At 36.1% G+C, this 21,913-nt stretch overlaps 1 protein-coding gene across 1 annotated transcript in view; it reads right to left on the minus strand.

Moving 5' to 3' along the window:
- Positions 1-21,913, minus strand: part of SLC30A9 (solute carrier family 30 member 9) — a 78,529-nt gene that overhangs the window by 33,436 nt on the left and 23,180 nt on the right. The window contains exons 3-9 of the mRNA XM_055340725.1: positions 20,892-20,954; positions 18,748-18,847; positions 17,072-17,164; positions 16,640-16,722; positions 7,804-7,862; positions 2,474-2,541; positions 174-276 (exon numbers count right to left, since the gene is read on the minus strand). Coding sequence (XP_055196700.1) covers positions 174-276; positions 2,474-2,541; positions 7,804-7,862; positions 16,640-16,722; positions 17,072-17,164; positions 18,748-18,847; positions 20,892-20,954 — 569 coding nt within the window. The remainder of the gene's footprint in view (positions 1-173; positions 277-2,473; positions 2,542-7,803; positions 7,863-16,639; positions 16,723-17,071; positions 17,165-18,747; positions 18,848-20,891; positions 20,955-21,913) is intronic.

Raw genomic sequence — 21,913 nt, forward strand, 5'->3', positions numbered from 1 at the left:
AAAAAAATACTATGATCAAATTTCTATGTACTTTATCATTCGAAAATTTTAAAAAACTTTCAGTTTATTCAAGCCAACTACAGGAATCGTGGTTTTTAAATAGGTTACCTTTTAGACTAAGGCCTTAAAACATTTACTTGAAAATTAGTAAGAAAAAAACCTTTAACCCTTACCTGATTACAAGTATCAGATAAAGAGTGTATAGCTTCAGAGAACATACTTGCTGAACCCGTATAAATCCAGGCAAGAAATTTAAAGAAGCAGTTTAATCCATTTCTAGGAGAGAAAGAAAACAATTTAGCATAGGTTTTGATAAAAATTTCCACCAAAAGCTTATTTGAGTATATAAGCCTCTATACTAGATTCTGTTCAAAGTAAATTAAAAAGAATACCTAGCCTTCAAGAATTTATTATATTTTAGATACCAAGAATACAAATTTGAAAAGTACAGATTATATCATTAAATATTCAAATGAAGAAACATGATATGTGTAAACAAATTACTGATATGTGTATTCTGAGAACTGATGAGGAGAGACTGTTTTGTATTTGGACAAAATAAAGTTAGAAAGGAAATTAAGTGTCTTAGGTAGGTTAAAGAGGATTTGCACACTTGATACTGTCTAGCACACCAGTATCAAAAACCAAGACTTTAGTGAAAGTCTGTCTACTTAACCAGGCCAGATGTGAAGGTGTCAGATGCCAGAGGTGAAGACAAATCTAGACCAAACAGCCCCAGAGTCATACTAGAAGATAATAGATGCTAAAAATAAACGCGGTTGGCTCTGAGGAAGCTAGCTGTTCAGATTCCAACAGTAATGACCAATACAGTTTATCTCGGGCACTACATTTAGTCACTTACCATGTTTTATTATAATGCTATTATTATATAAATAATATCCTAATTCTCTAAGTAAGGAAACTATATAACCCTTTCCCTCTTTTCCATTTCAGATAATTTCTTGAATTATATCTCCTCCTGCTGTCTCAGTTTTCCACATCTTGCACTAAGTCTTCAATCCATTTAACAATAAATGGCTTATGCCTCAGATGTACCTCATTATTCTTACCAACAGCTGTTTCTTGCTACTAAATTCCTGAAAACATTTTAGTATTTTTCTTAATCTTGCAGAAGCGTATGCCACTATTTTCTTAAAAGACGATCTTCCTTGGCATCCATGATATCCTTGGTTTTCTTCCTAGTTCTTGGTTTGCTCTCCTTTCTTTCCTGCTCCTTTCTCTTCCTGGGTCTACTCTGCAGGTTCTTTTCCTGCACCCATTTCACAGATGTTAGCATGCCTCAACGTTTTCTTCTGAAGGATTTTTCTTCCTCACACTTCATACACATTCTCCAGGTGGTCTTAACTACTCCTATAGTTTTAATTATCATCTATATGTTAATAACTCTCAACTCTAAATCTCTAATCCCGCTCTTCTTTGTGAACTTCAGACCAACACGTAATATCAATTATTAAGTACCTATTATGTCCTGAGTATTATGCTAAGCAGCTTACACATATTCACACATTCTTCCAATGAAGAAAGCTTTAATTGCTAACCTCACTTTACTAAGAATTAATGCTGTTGATCACTCCACCTGATGCCCTAGAGATCACTCAGATTCAAAAATAAACTCATCATTTCCTTTGCTGCCATCCTGCCCCTCCTTCAAGTGCTCCTCCTCTCAATGATGACGCCATATCTATCCAATTGTCCAAACCAGAAACCTGGGCACCATTCTTGACCATACTTCTAAATACATCTTGGACCTAAATAGGTCTTCCCATCCCTACCTTCATTATCTTAGTTTAGTGCATCATCATCTCTTCTCTGCATCACTGTACATGACTTCTTTCAGTCTAGTGCCCCTCCAATCCTTAAAGATGAGAGTTATGTATTCTATTCTTGTATTTCAAGACCTTACCACAATTCGTGACACATGTATGTATGTGTGTGTGTGTGTGTGTGTATATCAGAAACAAAGATACAAACTAATGAATTATGAAATTAATACTTTAAACATCCTAAAATAGATTAGTCAGCAAAAGATAAAACAATAGGAATCAAGAAGACAGAAGGAAAAAGAGGCACAAATATCAATTATGTTCTTCCAAGGTAAGTGGGGAAAAACAAGAATGTAAATATTCTTCAGTAGTTATGACCCAGGTTGGTTTAGTTACAGCCAATTCACCTTTTTAAAAAAGACTTCTATCAATTCCAATGAAAATAAAAGAATTTCCAGAGAGCAACTATTCTTAGATCTTAACCACAAAAATAGACCCAGCACAAGCATGGGTATCTATCTGGACTCTTGCTTCAACACTTTACTGACAATAATTAACAAAGGCTCATTCAACTTACTTCTATAACAACATGAACTTCTAATTCTTAACCTAGATACCAAGTAATAAATTTTCACCTTCAGGGATGTACATATTAAAAATATTTTTTTAAAAATTTAAATGATACTTACATGCAAATAGCAACCATCACCACTTTTCCTGGACCTTTAAAAAAAACTGATGTAGTTCTGGACCGTGGCTATAAAAACAAACACACACACAGAATCTCTAAGATTTCCCAGAAAAACAGTTTAATGCTTATAAGTGACCCTGACACACCAGATAATATCTCCTCTATCAAATCCTAAAAACTAGATTTAGTTATTTACTTCTTTTGCTCTAGAATCTCTACTTTAAAAAGTGACAATATTGAAACTGAGAATACATATGGGTCCTTTTCCAAAACCTTAATTATTTTTGTTTCCTCGGAAGTAATTTCTTGCATATTGCCAGAAAAGATATGAGTTGGTTACACAGAAACTAGGGATAAAGTGATTAAAATGTATTGAACTAAAATCAATATACTCTAAAATTTTTCCATTTCTTGAGCAAGTTACTGTTTTAAACAAGGAATAACTATAGCCAAGTTTGCTTCTCTAATTTAACTCTTTAGTGCTCCATACCAAAGACCTCAAGTAGTGGTTTCATTCCAAAACAGACCAAAACAGAAGAAACAAGGCAACAAATATTTTTGAGTTAAATGTAGTTTTGCTGTTCCTTTAATGTACACTTTCTGAGTTTTTTTTCCTGCTCCTTCCTTTCCCTGGAATGCTATCACCATCTTCTACCACAATTTGTCCAGGTTTTATCCATTCTAGTCCATGTTAAGCCAACTGGCACTTTTCTATGTAAAACCTTCCTTGGTCTGTCAGAATAAATACTCTGCTGCACATTTATTACCGAACTTTACATTTCTATTAAAGCACTTCACATATTCTGCTTATGTCATTTACACAAGAAATATTTACTGTGCAACTACTGGCACAATTCTAGTTGCTGGGACCTAACAGTAAACAAAACAAGAGTCCTGCCTTCACTGACTTCACAGTCTAGTCCAGGAAGATAGAAACGAATCTGTAAACAAATATATAACATCAGATAACAGTGAACATAATAAAATAAAAAGAACGGAGAGGATCATGTATGGGGGGAGGGTGTATGTGGGAAGGGTTATTTTAGCTACAGCGGCAAAGAGGTTCAATGATGAGAAGACAGCAACCATGAAAAAATCTGGGAGAATGGTTTCAGGCAGAGTATACATGCAGCATACTTAAAGACTATGGAAAGAACTAAGACTGGTGTGTGGAAAGGACAAAATAAGGTTGGTGTGGCAAGAGCACAGAGAGCAAGGAAAATAGGAGGGGATGAGGACAGAGAAGGAGGCAGGGACCATAACCCACAGGATTTTGGAAACCATGGTAAGGAGTATAAATCTTATTCTACTGCCAAAAAGCAAGCACTATATGGTTTTAAGTAGGTATTTGGGATAATCTAATTTAGATTTTCCAAGATATAGTTAAAATGTAGAGAATAAATTATGGTGACAGAAGCAGAGGTGGAAAGAACAATTAGGAGGGTACTGCAGATAAAGGATGGTGATGGTTTAGACTAAGGTTTCCATAAGAGAACAGTGAGCAGCAGTTGCACTAGGTATCTATTTTAGGGAAATTGCCAGTTGGACCTACTAATAGCATTTAAATATAAAAGGGTCTATAATGAATCAGCAGAGTTTCTTGCAGAAGAGATGAAGAAAGAGGAGGTGTTAATGAAGTACAAAGAAACCCAGGAGAAAGACTGTCTTGGACTCCTAGAGAACAAGGCATTGTAAGGAAACTTGCTACTCCAAGAACACTTGCACATGGGCACATGGGTGGTGGGCACATGACTACTTCTACCTCAAATTTCCATGAGAAGAGAATTTCCCCCTCCCCCATACCGGTGGCCTCCCCTCCTCCCCAGTGGCCCTCTAGACGTTGATTTGGGAGAGAATGCTGGGCATGCTTATTAGCTCCCTCCTTTATGTTGGGAGTTGGTACACATTGTCAACATGTTCTTTCATGGCTCCATATTTGGTCAAAACAGGTAGAGCGGTCTACAAGTCACTGGGTACATCTAAATAAGAAGATTCTTTAAGATCTAATGTACTGATTTAGAATTCTGAGAAACAGATGAAGAAAACAAGGAGTAAAATGTGAGGTGGCTACCGGGGCTGTGCCATGTGAGAGTTAGTTCTTGGTTAAGTCCCCACACTTCCGGCAGTTTTGTCCCCTTGCATTCAGGCTAAAAGGCCCCGAAGAAGGGGAAACAGCCCTTACTGAAGGTGTAGGTCCTCTAAGACAGGCTGCTGTAGACTCCACGTGAATTCTATAGCTACACTCCAGCTGGGTACTGCCAAGAAAGCTGAGGTGAGATTCTCTATGAGGCATTAGGAAAGAACAATGCCTATTTAAATTATTTCTCACATTTATAGTGTTTTGCAGTCAGGTCTACAGACCAGGATTTTAAACAGTACCTCCTACTTTCTCTGAACAACAGAACACAAGGGGGAGCTTCTAGATTTTAAGCATTAAGGCCAGCTCCTGACAAACTGTGCAACTAGATGCCCCCAAATTCTGCTTTAAACTGCCTCCAGAGCTGAGACAAGGAATGAGGCAGGAAGAAACCTTATCCATATGATTTCAACTTGAACTCTGATATGCAAACTATAAACTATGACCATGGCTCTAGATTTCTGAGTTCTATTGTTTATTGATAAATAAAAAACTGAGTATGTCTGTTTTATTATAATAGAGAATTGCTGCATGCATCATTTGGCTGAAGAGAGAAAAATAAGAAAAATTATTTTAGGAATCATTAAAAAGAATGCACAGAGATTAAGTGAAAAGATGCTGTTTAAAAGTGGAAGATGACTTATTTCATTCAGCATAATACCCTCTAGTTCCATCCACATCGAAGCAAATGGTGGGTATTTGTCATTGCTAATGAGACCATATAATATTTGTCCTTCTCCGAATGACTTATTGATAAAGATGATGTGGTCTATGTATACAATGGAATTGTATGGTCTCATTCATTTGGGGAATATAAAAATAGTGAAAGGGAATAAAGGGGAAAGGAGAAAAAATGAGTGGGAAATATCAGAAAGGGAGACAGAGCATGAGAGACACCCAACTCTGGGAAACGAACAAGGAAAAGGTGGTAGAAAGGGAGGTGGGCGGGGGGTGGGAGTGACTGGGTGACGGGCACTGAGGGAGGCGCTTGATGGGATGAGCAATGGGTGTTATGCTATATGTTGGCAGATTGAACTCCAATAAACAAAAATAAGATTTAATTTTTTAAAAAAAGTGGAAGATGAAAAATATTTCTTTAGAAGAAAGGTTTGTGAACTTTTGGGATGAATAAGACAAATAAGAAAGGGAAATTAGATATTTAAAATTAGAATAGAATCTTATAACCAAAAAAGATATCCATGGAGCTCAAATTGCTGATAAAAAAGATAAAAAGATCATAGAAAAGGTGAAAATGTGTTGGTAGTCATCAGATCAGAAATAGTGACAAAGACCAAAGCAACACAAGAGATCTACAAGGAGCTAGGATTCACTACAGGAAGCATCCTGTTAAAACCACCCATGGGGCACATGGGTAGCTCAGCTGGTTATCTGCCTTCTGCTCAGCACATGAACCCAGGGTCCAGGGTTATGAGATCATGCCCCACATCGGGCTCCCTGCTCAGCCAGGAGGCCTGCTTCTCCCTCCTCTCTTCTCTGCTGCTCCACCTGCCATGCTCTCTCTCTCTCATAAATAAGTTATTAAAAAAAACCCACATAAATTCCATAACAAAAGCAATTGGAACACAGAGGAACAGATCTTCCCAGGAGGCAGGTTCTCACCAGCCTAAGCTATTCCACAGCAAAGGCAGTGGCAGCAGCTGCCGGGGCATAGAAGTGAGAAGGCTGGCTCATGTAGTATATGAAGATTCCACCAACGGGATGCAAGAAACACAAAACCCAAAGGGAAATGGAAATTAAGGAGTTTTGAATATAATGAATTGAAAAGAACTAGAGTTGCCATCACTGACAAATTTTGCCAAAAGGGAACAATGTCTCAAATGTAACTTAGAAAAAAAGGAGACAATTTGCACAGCTAGCGTTTTCTCCAGATAGGACTTCTGGAGATATTCACTTCTTGACAGGAAATACCTCCCAACTAGGTTTAAATGCAAACATTAAATCTGGACATGACTACTTGGTATTTTGGAAGTATTGGTGACTCTGATAAGACCCATTTCAAAAAAAAAAAGACCCATTTCAGTAGAATGGTGGGGATGAAAGGCCAAATGAAGAGGATTCAGAAAGAATAAGCCAGGGACGCCTGGGTGGTTCAGTGGGTGAGTATCTACATTCAGCTCAGGGCATGACCCTGGGGTCCTGGGATCGAGTCCCACATTGGGCTCCCTGTGGGGAGCCTGCTTCTCCCTCTGCCTGTGTCTCTGCCTCTCTCTGTCTCTCAGGAATAAATAAAATTTTAATAAAGAAAAAAAAAGAATAAGACATAGGATAATGAAGGTAAACTTTCTATACTGGTCCCAATATTAATTTCCTTCTAATAGGAAGTATTGTGGCACACAAGTTTAGACAAGTTAAGTAAATCTTAGTAAATCTGGTGAAGAAAAGCAAAGTACCTTATTCAATTACGTCTATTTTTTTCAGTGAGCGATGAAGCAAGGTCATCAGGAGAACACTAAGGCTTTAGGAAGTTTGAGAAGATAGGAAATACAGGCAACAGCTATCTCACAGAGAGACTGAATGTACTATGGAAGTTCAGTAAGACTGTCAACTAATACTGTGTCCACTGACTTTTATGTACCCATAATAGGAAAGAACAATCAGAATGGCTATGTAATTTTCTCCTCCAAGGGCTAATCTTTTTGGTTACAAGCAGAGAAGTGGCATTTTGAATATTTAATTAGGATTAGAAGTAGAGGAGAGGACACAGGAAATTAAAAGTACATATGAGAGAGTTAAATTTTGCTAAAATCATAATGAAGTCTTCTCCTTTACCTATATACTTATGGTTTATAACAGTTGTGAATTTTTTTTTTTTTTAAAATTTTATTTATTGATGAGACAGAGAGAGAGAGAGAGGCAGAGACACAGGCAGAGGGAGAAGCAGGCTCCATGCAGGGAGCCCAAAGTGGGACTCGATCCAGGGTCTCCAGAATCACGCCCTGGGCCAAAGGCAGGCGCTTAACCGCTGAGCCACCCAGGGATCCCCTGTTTTGAATTTAAAGAGAGCTTATATCCCAGTTTTTTTAATTTCAAGAAAAACACACAGAGACAGACAGACTATATAATTCAGTAAATTACAGTGTGCTCAAGAAAATCTTGACTTGTGATCAGACATATTAAAATTTCATTATGCAAAATATGCACACATAACATTATTAGAAAGATAATCTTACCTTGGTGTTTCCGAGGAAGTCTCTATATTCTCTTAATATTTTTTGGTTTCTAAATAGCCCTTTATAAGAAAAGAATTACAAAATACATTTTAGCTCATACATATTCTTATCAGTCACATTTTAGGTCAACACAATTATTCTCTTTACGAGTATATTAAATATGTTCTGCTGGCTATCAGCAAAAACATCAGATTATTATAAAAACTCTAGATCTGCAATGCAAATAAAAATGAGCAAAGGACCCGAACAGACCTTTCTCCAAAGATGATATACAAATGGCCAACAAGCTCATTAAAGGATGCTCATTATCACACTCATCATCAGAAAAATATAAATCAAAACTACAATGAGGTATCACCTCACACCTATCAGAATATCCATTATCCAAAAACCAAACCAAAGGAAACCCAGAAAACAAATATTGGCAAGGAAATGGAGAAACTGAAAACCTTGTGCAAGCTGGTGGGACTGTAAAATGGTGCAACCATGATGGAGGGTTCCTCAAAAAATTAACAACTACTGTATAATCTAGTAACCCCACTTCAACAAGTATTTACATACCCATATTCAGAGTACACTACTCAGAAGAGCCAAAAAATGAAAGCAATCAACATGTTCATGGACAGACAAATGGCTACATACAAGGTGGTATATACATACAATGAAATATTCAGAATTTAAAAAGAAGAAAATCCTGGCACATAGATGATCCTTGAGGACATTAAGTAGGTGATATAACTCCGTCAAAAAAGACAAATATTGTATGATTCTATTTATATGAGGTATCTATAGCAGTCAAATTCGTAGAAGCAGAAAGCAGAATAATGGTTACCAAGGGCTACAGGTAGGAGAAAGGAGAGCTGTTTGTTAACAGTTTCGGTTTTACATGATGAAAGAGTTCTGGGGGGAAAAATTCTAAATATTCATTTCATAACAATGTAAAGATACAGAACACTTCTGTTAAAATGATAAATTCTGTTGTGTTTTTTAACACAGGGGGAAAAAAAGGTAAAAGATTGGAAACAACCTATAGGGGAATGACTGAGTAAACTATGATGTATCCCCAAAAATGGAGTATTATAAAAGGAACAAAGAAATGTCTCCATTTACTGCCAAAGAATGGTCCTTGGGACTCAATGTCAAATAAAAAAAGCAAGGACAGAAAGTATACCTTATTTATGAAAGGGGGCAGAAGGGGGAATAATACCTATTTCATAATATATCTTTTAATGGAAAAAACTACAAAACTAATTTTTCAAATGGTTACCCACCCGAGAGGGAGGAATAGGGTAGAAAGGATAAGGATGGAAACTAAATTTCTCTGAAGGTTTTGTCTGATAGATTTGACTTTGGAATCACGTAAATGTTTTATAAAATTACCAAATAAAAATCAAAATTATTTCTAAAAATCAAAAGCAAAATGAACCAAATGAACATAATTTTACATCTATTTGATGGTTTATCCAGACAAATTTCAATTGAATTTAAAACACAGACACTTAACTATACATCCCTAGTGGAATATATACTAACAACAAAAAGAAAAGTCAAGAAATCTTAAATCATCCTGATGGCTATAATATTGGTATTACTATTTTGAAACTACACTGTATCCTTTCTTTATGTGTGCATACATACACATAAGAATAAAACAAAAATGTAATTTATTATATTACTGGATTAAGAAGATTTTCAGTGTAAGAAAAGAGATACAAAACACAACAACAACAACAACAAAAAAACATTAAGTTTTTCAGAATAGCCTATATATCTTCTCTCTTAAGGAAAAGTATTTCCTATTTCTGTCCATTGGAAAGACCTTAAAAATACATCAGCCTTTTAAAAATGAGTACCTCTGAGGTGCCTGGGTGGCTCAGTCGACTGGGCTTCCAACTCTTAAATTTTGGCTCAGGTCACGATCCTGGGGTCATGAGACTGAGCCCTGCATCAGGCTACACACTAGACATGAAGGCCTGCTTGGGATTCTTACTCTTCCTCTCCTTTTGCCCTTCCATACCTCTCTCCCCCCAAAAAACAAAACAAACAAAAAATGAGTGCCCCTAATGCCCTGAGTACAGTGTTTCAATTTTAATTCCCACTAAAAAGAAATGGAGTTCCTTTCAGAGATGAGTAATGCTCAGCCTGGGGCAGGACATGTACAAAACAAACCCGAAGCACCTTACTGTACCTAACAGCAAGGATGCTACAATATTAGGTATATTGAGGTGCAACCAACTTGAGGTGCTTCCAATGGCCAAATATGGAACAATCTGAGCACCTCTACTTTGCTTACTTTGTTCTTTCCTTCTTAGCATGTCTCCTCCATCCTTTCCCTTCTCCTGGATCTCCTTCCTATCCCACTGCTCCCCGTCTTGATACTGAATGATTCTGAACTCCCATGCTCTCCAGAAACTCTCTGCTTCTTTTCCTCTTATATTACTGATCTTAATTGTCTCTCAATTTCCATCTAGAAATTTCACCAACTCATCAAGGGAAGGTTAATATTATCACCTTTAAGCTTTGGTCCTGTACAGAATTTAGAAATACAATTAAAGAATTCAGATTCTCCTAAATAAAGGGTGACTGTCAAAGAAAAACGTGGACATTTTTCTCAGACACTAACACCTCTACCTCAATTTTAATCCTGCCACATTATCAGATCCCCAAAGTAATCAGAAATATAAGTGCAGTGCAAGCATCTAATTCCCCAATGCAATCTGCCCTATTGGAACAATATTTGATCATATCCTGTATTAGCATCTCTATTACCTAAAAGAACCCAATGGAAGCCTTTAACTGAATAGTGATACCAAAATTCCAAAGCTCCCTGACCCCAATATATATTTCTTTTACTGAAATTATTTCACTTCTGTGGATTTAATTGCAGCTCTCTTCAACATATCTGTAAATATAATCCATAACTGTTTGCTTCTTCTGAGAGGCCAAAACCCCCATAGATACTAGGATTCACTAATTCTCCTTATTACTTTTCAAAATGCTAAACTAATGATTTAAAGGACTTATATTCTGCAAAAAAACTATACTTGCTCAACATGCAGATAACTTAATATTATATATTGTAGGCCTATGAGAACCTCAAATATATTTCTTATTCCTCCTGGCTACATTAGTCAGAAAGAGAAAAAAATGTTATTTTGTCAAGACAAGGAATAACCAATCAGCAGAAGGTCACTGATTTTCTTTACCTGAATTCAAACTATCCAAAATCACCCTAGATCTTCAACCAAGGTGCAGCTGAGAGGATATGAGGACTGGCTGACAGATTAACTGCAGGCAGGAGTTAGTGAATGTTCTAAAACAGTTAACTATCACTATCATAGGAACTAACTAAAACACCTGTTTTTTAGAAACATATACTGAAATATTTATAGACGAATGATAGAATACTGGGACTGGTTTCAAAGCAATTTAAAAGAGTGAGGGTCAGTAAGGGAGATAAAGATAAAACACGGTTGGCCATGTATTGATAATTGTAAAGCTGAGTGATGGATTCTTGAGGGGTTGTTATACTATCCTCTGTACTATCCTCTGAAGCCTTACTTGAAGAGTCCTCCTGATAATATGGGGATGCTTTATAGAACTATTATTCCCACCTTTCTGATCCCCAAGTCATTCTCAGTCATCCCTCACCAAAAATGGGATCAGATACAAGTTCTACTTAGACAAGAATGGGAAGAGGGAGAAGGTTATGGGTGGAAGGTCAATAGAGACAAACTGTTCCAAGCATGTGAACTTAATTGCTCTCATAGTTTGGTCTAGACATGCATTCCTAAAGTCTTAATAAACAGAGGTATCTGGGGGAAAAAAACTATATTGGGAAAAAACCTAAGCTAAATAGCAACTACTGGTCTCAAACCCATGACTTTCACTTACTTAATCCTTCATAAAAAAAAAAAAAGAAAAGAAAAAAAAATCTCCCACTGATGGGAAATGAAACAAAATGTGAAGAAGGAACAGAAAAATATTAAGAACAAAAACCCACAACAAAGTAGGGATGGAGGGAACATATCTCAACATCATAAAAGTCATGTAGGAAAGACCCACAGCTAATATTATCCTCATTGGGGAAAAACTGAGCACTTTCCTGCTAAGGGTCAGGAATAAGACATGGATGTCCACTGTTAAGCACAGTACTGGAAGTTCTAACCTCAGCATCAGACAACAAAAAAATAAAAGGCATCCTGAAGTGCTTGAGTGGCTCAGACAGTTAAGCATCCAACTCTTGATTTTGGCTCTGGTCATGACCCCAGGGTTGTGATACTGAGCCCTGCATCAGGCTCTATGCTGGGTGTGGAGCCTGCTTAACATTGAATTCTCTCTCTCTCTCTCCCCGCCCCCCCCCCACCCTACTCTCTCCCTCACTAGGAAAAAATGATATAAAAGGCACTCAAATCGGCAAGGAAGAAGTAAAAATTTCACAATTTCACAGATAACATGATACTCTACATTGAATACCAAAAGACTTCACCAAAATATTGCTAGAACGGAGACACAAACTTAGCAAAGTCACAGTATACAAAATCAACGTATAGAAATCTGTTGCATTTCTATATACCAAAAATGAAGCAGAAGAAAGAGAAATCTAGGAATCAAGTCCATTTACAACTGCACCAAAAACAGTAAGATACCTAGGAACAAACCTATAACCAAGAGGTAAAGATCTGCACTCTGAAAACTACAGAATACTTACGAAAGAAATTGAAGAGGACCCAGAGAAATGGAAAAACATTCCATGCTCATGGATTGGAAGAATAATCATCATTAAAATGTCTACACTACCCAAATCAATCTACAGATTTAATGCAATCCCTATCAAAATATACCAACATTTTTCACAATGCTAGAACAAACAATCCTAAAATTTATATGGACCCACAAAAGACCCAGAATAGCCAAAGCAATCTTGAAAGACAAAAGCAAAGCTAGAGTAATCATGATTCCAGACTATATTAGAAAGCTGTAGTCATGAAGACAGTGTGGTTGGTACTCGCACAAAAATAAACACATAGATCAAAGGAACAGAATATAGAGAACCCAGAAATGGGCCCACAATGATATGGTCAACTTATCTTTGACAGAGCAGGAAAGAATATCAATGGAAACAAGACACACTCTTCAACAAACGATCTTGCAAAACCTGGACAGCAACATGCAGAATGAAACTGGAGCATTTTCTTACACCATGCACAAAAATAAATTCAAAACGGATGAAAAGACCTAAATGTGAGGCAGGAAACCATCAAAATCTGCCAGGCCACCTGCACCCCAAAGTTCACAGCAGCAGTGTCCACAATAGCCAAACTGTAGAAGGAGCCTCGATGTCCTTCAACAGATTATGGATAAAGATGTGGTCTATATACACGATGGAGTATTACTCATCAGAAAGGACGAATACCCACCATTTGCTTTGACGTGACTGGAACTGGAGGGTATTATGCTGAGTGAATCAGAGAAGGACAAACATCATATGGTTTCACTCATATGGGGAAAATAAGAAACAGTGAGAGGGATTATAGGGGAAGGAGGGGAACTGAGTGGGAAAAATTAGAGAGGGAGACAACCATGAGAGGCTCCTAACTCTGGGAAACAAACAAAGGGTTGTGGAAGTGAGGGTGGGTGGGGGATGGGGTAACGGGGTGTTATACTATATGTTGGTAAATCAAACTTCAATAAAGACAAATGAAAAAACAAAAGGAAACCATCAAAATCCTAGAGAAGAACACAGGCAGCAATTTCTTTGACTTCAACCACAGCAACTTCTTACTAGACACATCTCCAGAGGCAAGGGAAACGAAAGCAAAAGTGAACTACTGGGTCTTCTTCAACAAAACTAAGAGTCAGCCTATGGAATGGGAGAAGATATTTGCAAATGACGAATCTAATAAAGGGTTAGTACCCCAAATCTATAAAGAATTTATCAAACTCAATACCCCACAAAAACAATCCAGTTAAAAAGTGGGCAGAAAGCATGAATAGACTTTTCAAAGAAGACATCCAGATGGCCAACAGACACATGAAAAGATGCTCCACATCACTCATCATCGGGCAAATACAAATCAAAACCACCACGAGATACTACCTCGTGCTGTCAGAACGGCTAAAACTAACAATCCAGGAAACAAAAGGTGGTAAGGATACAGAGAGAGGGAAGCCCTCTTGTACTGTAGGTAGGAATGCAAACTGGTGCAGCCACTCTGTAAAACAGTGTAGAGGTTCCTCAGAAAGTTAAAAATAGAGCTACCCTATGGCTCAGGAGTTACACTTCTAGGTATTCACCCAAAGGATACAAAAATACTGAAGAGGCACATGCACCCTGATGTTTACAGCAGCACTATTAACAATAGCCGAATTATGGAACGACCCCAAATGTCCACTGACTGATGAATGAATAAAGTAAAAGTGGTGTATGTATACAATGGAATATTATTCAACCATCAAAAAGAATGAAATCCTGCCATCTGCAACAACGTAGAGAGAGCTAGAGAGTATTATGCTAAACAAAATAAGTCAGAGAAAAAGAAGTATGATTTCACTCAACGTGGAATTTAAGAAACAAAACAGATGAACAGGGCAGCCCGGGTGGCTCAGTGGTTTAGCGCTGCCTTCAGCCCAGGGTGTAGTTCTGGAGACCCGGGAACGAGTCTCACATCTGGCTCCTTGCATGGAGCGTGCTTCTGTCTCTGCCTGTGTCTCTGCCTTTCTCTCTCTCTCTCTCTCATGAATAAATAAATAAAATCTAAAAAAAAAAAAAAAAAAAAAAAAGATGAACATAGGGGAAAGGAATACAAAAACAAAAAGAAAAGGAAGCAAACTGTAAGAGACTCTTAACTACAGAGAACAAATTAAGAGTTGATGGAAGAGACGTGGGCGAAGGAGATGGGCTAAATGGGTGATGGTTATTAAGGAGGGCAATTATTGGGATGAACTCTGGGTGTCAAATGTAAGTGGTAAGTCATTAAATTCTACTCCTGAAACCAATATTACACTATATGTTAACTAACTAGAATTTAAGTAAAAACTTGAAACAAAAATAAATAATATTTTAAAAATAAATGAAAAGTGGGTAACTCAAAAAAAAAAATGTTCAGAACATACAAAATTAAGATCTACCAAAAACTCATGAAAATCAATTATAAGACACACGATTTAATAGAAGTTTATAAAAATTATCACAGAATTAAGAAAAGATATTAAAAGATAACCAACCTCAGTACTCATCACAGAAACTCATAATTAAAGGTACCATCTGTTGCCCATCAAAAACACAAGAAAGTTAAAACGATGGTAATATCCAGCATTTTCAAGGGTATGAGAAAATAGTCACTTTCACACACCATTAAGTGTAAATGTGAACTGGTACCACATTCCTTCAGAGATTATTCTATCAAATCTTAAAATGCCCATGTCCTTTGACCCTGAAATACTATTAACATTTTATCCCATATACCTGCAATAAGAGTATTATATTATTATATATTTAAGAAATAGGACATTCACTAATGAGTTCCATGCAATGGAATATTATGCAGCTGTTAAAAGGAATGAGACAGGCAGATTTCTATATGTAGACAAAGAAAGATGTTTATGGTTACACTGGTAAATATAAAAAACAAGATGCAAAACAATATGTATTGTGTCACCCAATTTACATTTAAGTGAAAACATGTATGTATACAGATTTGAAAATTCATCAGAAATATTCTGGATAGATAGATACCAACTGCCACCAACAGTCATCTATGGAAAGTAAAATGACATGGTAAGTAGAGGTATTAAAAGGAGACCTTTTGTTCTTTATATTTTTGTATTCTTTTTTAAATCGCAAGTGTGCATCACTTTTCTCATGAATACATGCATATATATATAAATCAAAGAATTATCTAAATATATTTCACATAATCCTAAATAATTAATTCTATAAAGATGGCTCTGTCACGCAATTATTGGACTGTTTAATACCCTGAGAGTCTTATTTGCACCTAAATCTCAGGCATCAAGCACAGTATCTGGTTCACCATAAATGTTTGATAACTATCTGCTCAATGAATGAATTAAAGTAGAAATGGGGGGAGGAGGGGTGCCTGGGTGGCTCTGTCAGTTAAGCATCCAACTTTTGGTTTTAGTTCAGACCATGATCTTATGAGTTATGAGATCCAGCCTGGCATCAGGTTCTATGCCCAGCAGGGAGTTTACTTCTCTCGCTCTCCCCTTCCCTCTGCCACTCCCCCACTCATGTGACTCTCTCTCTGGAATAAATAAATAAATCTTAAAAAAAAAAAAAAAAGAAAAAAGAAAAGTAAGGTAGAAATGGGGAAACTAAATTAACAAACTTTCCTGTAAGAAAGCACTACCACTTTTAGGACATATAATCTTCAAATCACCAACTAGCTTTGGTTCTTCTCATCATCTTTAATGAGCTATAGAGGAAAAAAACAAAAAACAGATACTGTTTAAAAAGAAACTGAATCCCAAAGTGGAAACTGGTATTTACTAGGACCAAAAGAGTAAAAGCCAAGAGGCATGCAACTACCAGGAAGTGCAATTATTAAAGGCCCAAGTTTTACCTACAAGTTACATTTCAATTAACTCCATTTTAAAGTGAATATACTTGGGACACCTGGATGGCTCAGCAGTTGAGCATCTGCCTTCGGCTCAGGAGGTGATCCCATGGTCCCCGGATCGAGTCCCACATCGGGCTCCCTGCATGGAGCCTGCTTCTCCCTCTGCGTATGTCTCTGCCTGCCTCTCTCTGTCTCTCATGAATAAATAAATAAAATCTTAAAAATAAATAAATAAATAAAATGAATATACTTACTTTCTCTGTATTCTATTTCTGCTTCCTTACGCAGTTTTTTCTCTCTGGCAAGAGCTTCAGGACTTCCCCAAACTTCCAAAGATCTGTGTACACACACATACACACACGGCCATCAATAATGAACAATTTTAATGACTTTATTGTAATGATATTTAAATTGAGATGAACTATAACTATATGAGAATCTTACAACAAAACATAAGGTCCTTTAGGAAAAATGTAAAGCACTTAAGAAATTTTTCTGAATTAAATCTGATCAGTAAGTAAATTCAACAGTAAATTGTCATATAAATTATCACGTACTTTTAGTTAACTAGTACATACTCTTCTTTTAAAGTGTAACATTTAAAAACCTTTGAGTCTATCTAATATGGGTTTTTATTAATCCAAAATTTGGCTTGTGTATTTGGTTTAAAAGAAATAAGTTCTTACTTTGCCTCCACATCTGATCTCAAGTATACAGTAAAGGACTCGGTATCTTCATGAGGACTTCGTCGTCTGATTTTTCGAAGTTGTTCTAGATCACTGAAGAAAGAAACATGCTAAATTTATTCAGATACAATTCATATAATTTTTGTTATTAGAAAGATTACTAGGGGCAGATAAAAGCCACTACCTAGATCCTGATCTTTAAAGGCTACACAGATCAACTTAAAGGCTTGAAAAATTAAGGTGGCATTTTGTATACAAAAATCGGTGTAGAGACAGTGAAAAAATAACAATTATTCTTGATGCTAACTATAGATGCCTTAACATAATATGCAGAGATTCAACTCCTTCACTGGTGTTTATATTTTATCTGCTATGGACACCCTACTGCCACATCTGACATATATTAAAAAAAAAAAAAAAAGGAAAAGTGGAAAAAACATCAATTAGAGTATCATCCTCTATTTAAGAATTTAAATTTAGGGTACCTGGGTGTCCCAGGTAATTAAGCATCTGCTTTCAGTTTGAGTCACGGTCCCAGGGTCCTGGGATCAAGTCCTGCACTGGGCTCCCTACTCAATATGGAGTCTGCTGCTCTACCTTTTCCCTCCTGCTCATGATCTCTCCTTCTCTCTCTCTCAAATAAATAAATAAAATAAAATTTAGAATTTATAATCCTACTTGTTTATATCCAGATTAATACTAAGTGGTAATACTAAAATTATGGAGATTACTTAAAAATAAAATCTTTAAAATACATAAATCAACCACTATCACATATTAATAAAAAGTTTGGGCAGCAAGGTATCAAAGGTACATATTCAGTAAATGAGCTCGGTCATCACTGACATCTTTACTATGGCCTACAGGGTGGAGGCCTACAATGTGGAAACAGCAATATCTAATCTACTTAATTCACAAAATTTTTGTGAGAACTAAATGAAGCACTTCATGTGAAACAAGCATTTTTTATATCAATGTTACAACTGGTTGTTGTTTTAATAGTTATATAACTTATAAAACTGATTATAAGAACTCTTATTTCTTGATAATATACCATAGAAGATGTGACCAGGAGGGAGAGGGGGGAAAAAAGGCTAAATCTGATGTCTAAGTTGCCAAGAAATCTTCCATGTAATACGGCTTTCTTAGGTAAACACACAAAGGAGGGTGAAATTTTTAAATCTGTGACAAATATCTCAACAAATCTCTATGATTACAAGAAATTTAATAACAAAAAGATATTAGAAAAGAAAGATAACTTATGCTCAACAGAAACCACAGTTGGGCTGTGAACATAAATAACTAAATTACTCAACTCTGCTACCCAAATAAACCCAAAACTTTAAAAAGGTAAACATACAAATACATAAATATCTCATTGATAACTGGTACATATTAACATAATAATAAAACTCCTACTAAAGTTCTTGTACGATACAGAGGTTTTGAAGAACATGCTTTTTTGAGTTTAAGATACCACAAAAGGCTGGGATTGTTCACACTAAAGCACAATTCCGTTTAGTAAGCTAAAAATTTTAACATTTTTAAACTGAATAGTTCAATTTAGGAAGGAGTCCTTGCAAAGTTTCCAGGTGGAGGTAGCAAGTAACGCATAAAAAGAAATTAATGGTTAGATTAGACAGAGCTACCACATTAGAAAAAACAAAATGTCGTACCTGGATTTAAGGCAGAACTCATTTATTGCTCTGACTCCAGTGATGAAATTATTCTGAGTGTACTTTGGTCCATATTCCCTCTTCTTAAGGACTGCTTTGACTAAATTCAAGAATATACAAAAACATAATAAATTTGCACACTGGAAAACACATTAGAAGATGAACATATATGCTGACACTTAAGTGAGTTCACTAATGAATTTCACAAAAAAAACGTTTTTCCTGATGCACTGAATGGCATCAGAAGAAAGTCTCCCAAGTGCAGAACAGGACAAAATTCCGTTTGTAGACATCTAGATCGTATCTCCATAGTCATCTGTAACCGATGCCAAAATGTTAATCTTTTGTCTAATGGATATCCTGCATAGGTATTCCTGATCTGTTTACATTGTACTGGTACAATTTACATTGTCTAGGGTCTAAAAATAATAATAAATTGTCTTAGGGTCTAAATGAAAATGAAGTCTCAATTAAAAATTATATGCTTGTTCAATGTTTTTCAAATTACAGGGTGAAACCAGCATTTGATAAAAAATGAAAATAGAAAGTGGTCAAAGAGTACCACATACAATGAGTAAGTACTTTTTGTGAAGACTTCTATTTCGGTTACATACAATAATCTCTTTATATAGTAGGTCATTAATATTTCTTATGTGAGTTGCAGTCAAAAAAGCCTGAAAGCTGCTGGACTACTTCACACAGTCCATAAGAAAGCTAAAGTAAACATAAGGAATATTTTTATCAGTTAAAAATTACAGGAAGTTTATTACAGATTACAGGTAAAATATGGTCTTCTATTAAATTACTTCCCTATTACCAAGTATCAAATTGTTCCTAAAAATAAAAAAGATAACAAAAAAAATACCAATTTGGCATCAATTAAAGTCTGTGAATTAATAATCACACTCAATATAGGTCTATGTTTATGATCATTGTAAAGTGAGACTTTTGGTGGTATGACATAGATATTAACATAAAGCAAATATCTGAAGAGCAAGGGCAAAACAACAGAAAATCATGTGTTATATTTCAAATTGTCACCCTTTACTTCATACTCTATTCTCAGATATTAATAAACGAGTTGTCCATTGTAATTTGAAGTGGAAAGAACAAACTAAGACTAAAATTATCCATCACTACAGTTGGTAAATAAGACTCTTAAGGTAACATATTAACTATTAAAATCAAATTCACAAATCATAACATTACAAACATAAAAGTCAGTATAAAAATCAAAACTGTATTTGAAAAAAATACATTCAAGGAAGTTCATTAGCTTCCTTTAATATAATAATCCTAAAATTCTAAATCCAGATGAGCTTCTCTAGAGCAAAGAATTACTTCTTTCTTTTAAAAGATGAGTGGGTTTTTTAAAATTACTCTTTAAAGATTCCTTCAAAGTCTACAGAAATCCCTATTGCCCTGTCCTGGCCCCGATTAGTGACAATGGTGACTGCTATCATGTTCATTATTCTGAACTGTAACCGTATATACTATGGATCATCTTCAAGGTTATCCTAGAAAAGAAATTCCTCTATTACCTCAATCTTACAGGGGAGAAAACTATGGCTCAGGGAAATGCCCAAGGCCATACAGCGAGGATATGCTGGAGCCACAGAGTCCACCTCTGCATGACGCCAAAGCCACGGTGCTTCTAGTGACAGAGTCACACGTACAACACGCTGCTCTGGAGACACGAGCCATAGCTCATTATAAAGAGCAGAGCTGTAAACAAGAACTCCTTCATCACTCAGTTATTCCTAGAAAAAAAAGTTGGACAAGAATGTCCAAACTCTGTCTGGACTTGAACATGCCATAACTGAAAGGCATTGGTCTCTTTTTCTTTAATCACATTACTTTTCCAAAAATGATAAAGGAGCTGATGACTTTTATTTGCCCTTATTTTCTTTGGGGTTTTGAAAAAAACAATTACCACAAAATTTGTAACCAAAATGCAAAGTGAATTTCAGTAGAAAATTAGCTTATAAACAGGAGAATGAATTTTTATGGTTGGTATATATAAAGCAAAGTAAAAGTGGACGTACACCCAGAATAATATAATTATACAGAGCTCTATGTAAACTCATTTTGTATATTTAATTCAAAATACCATTATAGTAAAAATTAGAATGAAGTATATTTACCTCTTACTTGGAGAGGCTCTTGCTTAATAAGTGGAGCTTTCAGTTCAGCGCCTATATTTTCTGCTACAAAGTTTATTCAAAAAGTTACAGTGAGTAGATGCTTTCATACAAACCTATAAACAATATTAGCTAGCAATCTGGCAATGTATTAAAAAGATAATATATGATAGGTCAAGTTGGATTTATCCTAGGAATGCAAAAGTAGTCAAACATTAGTAAAACTATTAATGCTCCTCATTAACAGACTGAAGGACAAAAGCTATAGAATCATTTCAGGAGGTAAAGAAAAAACATTCACTGAAATTGAATACCCATGCCAGTTTCAAACCTTTTTTGAAAACTAGGATAAAACAGAATTTACTTAGAAAATAAAACAAACTCTAACAAACATACCCAATGGTGAACATTTTAAATGTGTTTCTTTAAAATAAGAAACAAAACAAGGACACACACTATAAATCCTTTAACTCAAAACTATTCTAGAGGGGCGTCTGGGTGGCTCGGTTGGTTAAGCATCGGACTTTGGCTCAGGTCATGATTTAGGATCCTGAGACGGAGACCCATGTCCAGTTCTCTGCTCAGCAAGGAGTCTGCTTGTCCCTCTCCCTCTGCTCCTTCCCTTGCTTGTGCTCTCTCTCAAATAAAGTGCCTACTGAGACAACTGCATAGATAAAAATTAAGAATTAAATATACCTCACCCCACACACAATCTAAGGTAGATTAAGGACTTACATGATGATGACGTTTACATGCCTAAGAGGGAACAAGAGAGAATATTTTCATGATAGAGACAGATTTTTTTTTTTAAGGATTTTATGTATTTATTCATGAGAGACACAGGCAGAGGGAGAAGCAGGCTCCCTGCGGGGAGCCCAATGCAGGATTTGATCCTGGGTCCCCAGGGTCCCAGCCTGAGACGCTCAACCGCTGAGCCCCCAACCACTGAGTCCCCCAGGCACCCTGAGACAGATTTCTTTTTTTTAAATTTTTTTATTGGAGTTCAATTTGCCAACATATAGCAT

The sequence above is a fragment of the Nyctereutes procyonoides genome, unplaced genomic scaffold, assembly GCF_905146905.1.
Source record: "Nyctereutes procyonoides isolate TBG_1078 unplaced genomic scaffold, NYPRO_anot_genome, whole genome shotgun sequence".
NCBI lineage: Eukaryota > Metazoa > Chordata > Mammalia > Carnivora > Canidae > Nyctereutes > Nyctereutes procyonoides.